The 5,436-nt window shown below is 53.0% G+C and overlaps 2 protein-coding genes across 2 annotated transcripts in view; one reads left to right on the plus strand and one right to left on the minus strand.

Annotated features, from left to right (window-relative positions):
- Positions 1-93: 93 nt before the first annotated feature.
- On the plus strand, positions 94-1,766 carry CSUI_004659 (gda1 cd39 (nucleoside phosphatase) family protein; the record flags this gene model as incomplete). The annotated part of the gene is made up of 1 exon (XM_068064844.1): positions 94-1,766. The coding sequence occupies exon 1, from the start codon at positions 132-134 to the stop codon at positions 1,764-1,766; it is 1,635 nt and encodes a 544-aa protein (XP_067923176.1). The 5' UTR covers positions 94-131.
- Positions 1,767-2,129: 363 nt separating this feature from the next.
- The window catches only part of CSUI_004660 (capping alpha-like subunit), a 7,365-nt gene continuing 4,058 nt past the window's right edge, over positions 2,130-5,436 (minus strand). Inside the window, exons 6-9 of the mRNA XM_068064845.1 lie at positions 5,014-5,361; positions 4,162-4,228; positions 2,798-3,179; positions 2,130-2,501 (exon numbers count right to left, since the gene is read on the minus strand). Of these exons, the coding sequence (XP_067923177.1) occupies positions 2,398-2,501; positions 2,798-3,179; positions 4,162-4,228; positions 5,014-5,361 (901 nt within the window). The 3' untranslated portion in view covers positions 2,130-2,397. The remainder of the gene's footprint in view (positions 2,502-2,797; positions 3,180-4,161; positions 4,229-5,013; positions 5,362-5,436) is intronic.

Below are 5,436 nucleotides of genomic sequence, written 5' to 3' on the forward strand. Positions count from 1 at the left end.
GATTGTAAAATCCTGACAGTCGGCGTAGACTAAAAGAACTGCGCAACCTGGAAAATCGATGTCGACGGTTCACCGAGGGTATTGTTGTCATAGACGGTGGGAGCAGCGCTACCCGGGCAAGCATTTTCCTCATGGAGACGGAGTCATGTCCGCGATTCGGACGGCGGGTTCTCCCAGACACAATCCGGCTCGTGGCCTCGGGCACCCGTCACGCGGGCCTGCGCGAAGTGCTGGAGCGCTGGCTCGATAAGTATGCTGGCAAGGACTGGGAGTCTAGACACGTAGATTCGAGGATTTTGCTCAAGTTCTTCCCGAAGATGGAACAGGCGGCGAAGGACTTCGTGGTGATTCTTGAAAACAATATCGTAACGCTGATGGAGGAGAAATTGACAGAGGCGCAGAAGAAGCACGTGAAGGCAGTAGGGGTGCCCGTCGTTTTTTACAGCACAGCGGGTGTACGAGACTTCCATGACTGGTACCGCGACGGCTTCTTCATTGCCATCCGTGCCGCGATAAATCAGCCGACAAACACCAAAGGCTACAAACTGTTCACAAACCCAGAGATGACAAGGCCTATTACCGGTGCAGAAGAAGGACTGTACGCCTTCTTGACGCTGAACCATCTGACAAAGCGACTTAGTGAAGATAGTGTCTTCTGTAGCCGGGGAGCGGATGGCACGCGGAGATGCAGAAATGATTTAGCTGGTGTAGTTGAAGTCGGTGGGGCGTCTGCCCAGCTGGTTTTTCCAGTTGATGATTCGGATATCTTGCCATCTTTTGTGAAGCCTGTGAATCTCCAGGCTGAGCGTCTGCTCCCCGAGAGCTATCCTATAGCGGGTGTTGTGTCTGTATCGTTCATGCAACTCGGTGTGGCGAGTTCCGCAGGTCTATTCTTGAAGCAGCTCTGCAGCACGGAGCAGTTTCTTCGAGACGGTGTCTGCTACAATCCATGCTTTTTTGAGGGCTACGAGCAGCCTTGTTCAGCAGGTGAAGTCACAATTGACAAGAACGGCAAAGCCAGTGTTAGCGAGGACATCAGGAAGAACCGATTGAAGCCCATTGGAACATATTGCTCGCAGAATAATCCTGAGATTGGGATGAAGGCCACAAATGAACTGCAGTGCAGGGCAAACGGGATTGATCCGCAGCAGCCTTTGCAGAAGCGCCTGGAGTTCAGTAATTGTTCCAAGATTGTTGGGACGGGCGATTTCGAGACATGCCACGCTCAGATCGAGAGGCTGCTCATATCGCCCAGACTTCCGCTACCGGCAAATATTGAGGCGGCCTCGTCAGGTTTCGAATCTGTTGGGCACGTGTTCAGCTTTGCCTCTTCCCGCTCCCCCATGGTCATCACGGGGGGTGCTATGGTTGCTAGCATCCGTTTGCTGCAGAAGGTCGAGCTCCTCAGCAGTCCTTTCGAAGGAAACGCCAGTGAACTGGAGCGGGCAGCGAAAACGTTTTGTTCTTCACCGATCGTGCGTGACGGAGCTGGTGCAGTAATCGAGGTGGGGAAGCACCAAGTGAAGTTGGATGCTTTGAACCACGACATCTGCAAGACCATGGCTGTGAATGTATCACTCCTGGAGCATATGGAGACAGCCGATAAACGCCCCACCTCCATTACTTGGGAAAAAAGTGTCGTCGACGACGACGGGAGGGAGGTGGCGGATCTGGGTTGGCAGGTCGGTGCTGTTCTGCAGCTTGTGTTGGACCCGGGTCGTTGGTCCCGAATGGCTTACCAAACCGGTTGGGCTCATAATCTGTAGCGAACGTCTCTGGCTTACCAAACCGGTTGGGCTCATAATCTGTAGCGAACGTCTCTTCGCGGTTTCGTCTTTGTGATGTATACACTCCTTCGCAATTTAGCGCCTTGTATCAGTCATGTCTGAACACTATCGGGGTCGTGGGGGAATGAGGTGCTGACAATAATTGTTTTGCCGGCCGTGTGATTTCTAGGTGTTGGCGCTCGCTGGAAAGCGGGGAACCCCTCGCGCGCATGCATAGACAGTCGTGTATACGGTTCGTTGTACCGTAGCTCACGGCTGCGATTTTCCGGGTGGTCCTTCCGGGGACCGGGGACGCAGCACCGATGCACCTGGCCCCCTCGGGCTCTTTTGGGTGTTTCAAAGTTCCATGTTGTATGTGTAGCAGATTACCTCTCATGAGGGACTGCATGTCTCTGATCCAGGTTTTTTGAGTCGTGAACGGACTTCGCTCGCCAGGCGTGCTGCCAGGAGCGTCGAAGACTATCAGCAGTCTTGCAGCCATAAGGAATGGCTCACCGGCTTCACCGGCGTGTATCTGGGTTTGGCGAGACAGATAACACGGCTTGAACGGCCAGAGCGACAACTACAGGAACTCCTGCGTGGATCACCCCATTATATATTACAACGGGCGCTACAGCTGTTGGTTTGGTTGAAGTTGAAGGGTCTGTTGTTGCCAGTCGAAGCTCCGCCCCGTGAATGGTAACACCCTCCGGAGCGCGCGCAAAGTCTGCGGGACTGAAAGCACACACCCACAATGGCACGACGGCAAGAAAAAAAAAATTGTTGCCCAAGCCATGTATGAATTTAGACTTTCACCGGAATACCGGACTCGGCGGAAAGGCCCGTCCGTATCATAAACCGAAGGAATACGGTTGTAGCTACAGGGCTATCCGTGCACACCTGTCGCTCCTCGTCTCGTCGGACAGTTCGGCGGGACTAGCACGTGAACGCAGTTAGCCCAGACATCCGGAGCTTGTCGTGCCCGTTGTTATCTTTCTTTCACGCGGTGTTTATCGGCCGGTTCAACTCACCGTAGACGTGTCTGAACTGCCTCTCGTCGTTGAAGACGTCCTCGTCTGTTCTTCGTAGGAACGCCATGAACCGCATAGACAGACCAGTTGGCTCTTCGACGTCTTCACAGTTCTCAAGGTAAAGACCGCTCCGCAACGCTGTCCTACTTCTTCTCGACCCGTCCACTTTACAAGAGTCCTCGACGTTGCTGGCTGCCCGTTCCGGAGCTGCACATGATACGGAGTTTGCTGCAGCATCAGAAGAGCCTGAATTCCCTGTGCTAGCAACCTTCGAAGAGGTAGGTGCCGGGTGGCCTTTCGCACGGAGGCGCCGGAAAACTCTTCTGTAGTCTAGCTGTGCGTTCCAGTCCTCACAGCTATGAGATCGTACTCGTACCTCTCCCTGAAAGCAGGATCCAAAGTGTACAGCTTGCTCCCGCGATTTTCTTGACGCAAGAACAGTCGGACATTCATGTAAGTTTCATGTTGACATCGCAGACTCGCATACAAGGCTTCTCATCAGCTAGGTGACAAAACCTAGCGACGTCAGCGTCATGTAGTGTTCTATCTGCGGATGTTTCAGCACATCAGTCTGCACACAAGCACACACTCTATAGGCGATCAACTACTCTTGGGGCCGTCCCCATCACAGGCGCCAAACCGAGCCGCCCCGCCGGCTTGTAACTACTGAGCACCTGGTGTATCGTCCCCTTCTTCTGACTGCTAAAATCAGCTCCTTTGAAAAACTGAAAACTCTGCTCCCGTTACCCACGTCATGCTTCTCCCTCACATTCTCTGTACAAAAACACCTTGACTCCCTTGTCCTTAAGAGTCAATCAGCACTTCGCGCACTACGATAGACACGCGGTCGACTCATCGCCCCGGGGAACGTGTCCGATACACATGCTATACATACCACACTGCCCCTCTGTGAGCGCTGCAGTCCAAACCTTTTCTCCAGACTCGCCTTGTGGTGACTCACCACATGTACCGTGAAGACGGATGCGAGCAACCTGTCGAGCTTATCGAGGCGCATACAGCGCACGGGCAACGACCCATCAAAAGAGGCTTAGCAGCTAAACGACCCCTCACAACACAACACTCTCCCCTCAGCATCACTCCGCTGGGACAAAACACGACCAGCCGTCCAAGTAAAGTATTACCCGACGCCGGGGAGATACAGTACGCACAACAAGCGGCCTTGGTAAAGCCAACCCCATCGCCCCACCCCTCTGGCAGTCATGTGCCTGAAACAAGGATCAGCTCCAGCGGTAGCAGAGGCAACCAAACCCCCAGTTGTCCGTAGGCCATAAAGCGTTGCCGTGTTAGATGCTACCACGCGGAGACTTTTCCTAAACTGGGAGTACGCCAGGGAAACCACTTACTTCTACTGCTAATCTTTTGTTTACGTGAGAGAAGTAAATTTCCCAGTACGCTGTCCAAGACGCCGCCCTGCAAGACAAGGAAAGCATGCATTCACGTAGCATCCAATCAAGTAGGGGCGAACTGTCTGTCCGTCCTCTGAGGACGACTGCGCTGCTTGCATGAAGGGAGGGAGGCCGAGACGTGCTGTCTACGTACACAGAAGCGGACACGTCCTACGTCGCACAGCGTCAAGTGTCCGAATAGATTGCTTGCTATCTCCGGGGACTGCAGTGACTTCAACAGGCATACGGAAGGTGAAGGTCTTGTCCTCCTTCTGGAACGGGTTTAGGAACGCAAGAGCGAACACCCTTCTGAAATCAATCCATCAATGCGACGGCATCCATCCCTCATCTACGGGTCCTCAAGTCTGGTTGGCCCGAACGGCAGGCAACGTCTTGTCCAAAGAAGGCACCGGTGTGTATACACATACTGAATGGCTTTTCATCTGGCGTTCCACTACCATCGTTGTTGCCATTATGAAGGAATAATGTTGAGACAGGAAAGAGAAGGGGCGCTGTGTGACAAAGGTTGAAGTGAAGCACATCCCGCAGTAGAAGCCTACCTGCGAAACAAGCGATGCTCACAATCCAGTCTCAGAGAACCTACGACATCGTGCGTATACGGACCGAGTCGAGAAAAATCCTGTCATTGTCCCTTTTTTCTGACCGATGCGGAGGTGCATAAAGATAGGCACTATTCTATCCATTTTCATTAGGAGGATTGAAAAATCCGATGTTCAACACTTCGCTAATGGGACGCAGAGAGCCACTTCCTAGTAATCGAAAAGATGAGGAAATAACACGAGGACTCACCAACAACTCTCAGCATTGCAATGTCGCATCGACATGATAGCTGTCAGCTTATGAATCGGACCATTTCCACCTTCCTTGATGAAGTCGATTGCCGTTGCAGAGTGAGATGGTTCGTAAGTGAATTCTTGGCTATTCTTAAGTCCGTCTACTGGTGTCGATGACCCCCCCCGTAGATCGCTGGGTGTCTCCGGGGCTGACGAAGAAGCTCCAGCAGCCATACCCTCCGGTATGATCCTTGAATACACGCACGTTGCTACTCGCGCCCGGACAGAAGATCGGAGGCTGCCCATGGCGGAGTTCGCATAGCGTTGAGATACGTAGTGGCTAAACGCTTCCTCTAGGGCGCGCCTAAATACAAACCTCCAGGCAAAGAATAATATTTTGTTCAGCCACTGGTTCGCCTAGCCAACACGATCCGGTTGT

The sequence above is a fragment of the Cystoisospora suis genome, assembly GCF_002600585.1.
Source record: "Cystoisospora suis strain Wien I chromosome Unknown contig_2211, whole genome shotgun sequence".
NCBI classification, from domain to species: domain Eukaryota; phylum Apicomplexa; class Conoidasida; order Eucoccidiorida; family Sarcocystidae; genus Cystoisospora; species Cystoisospora suis.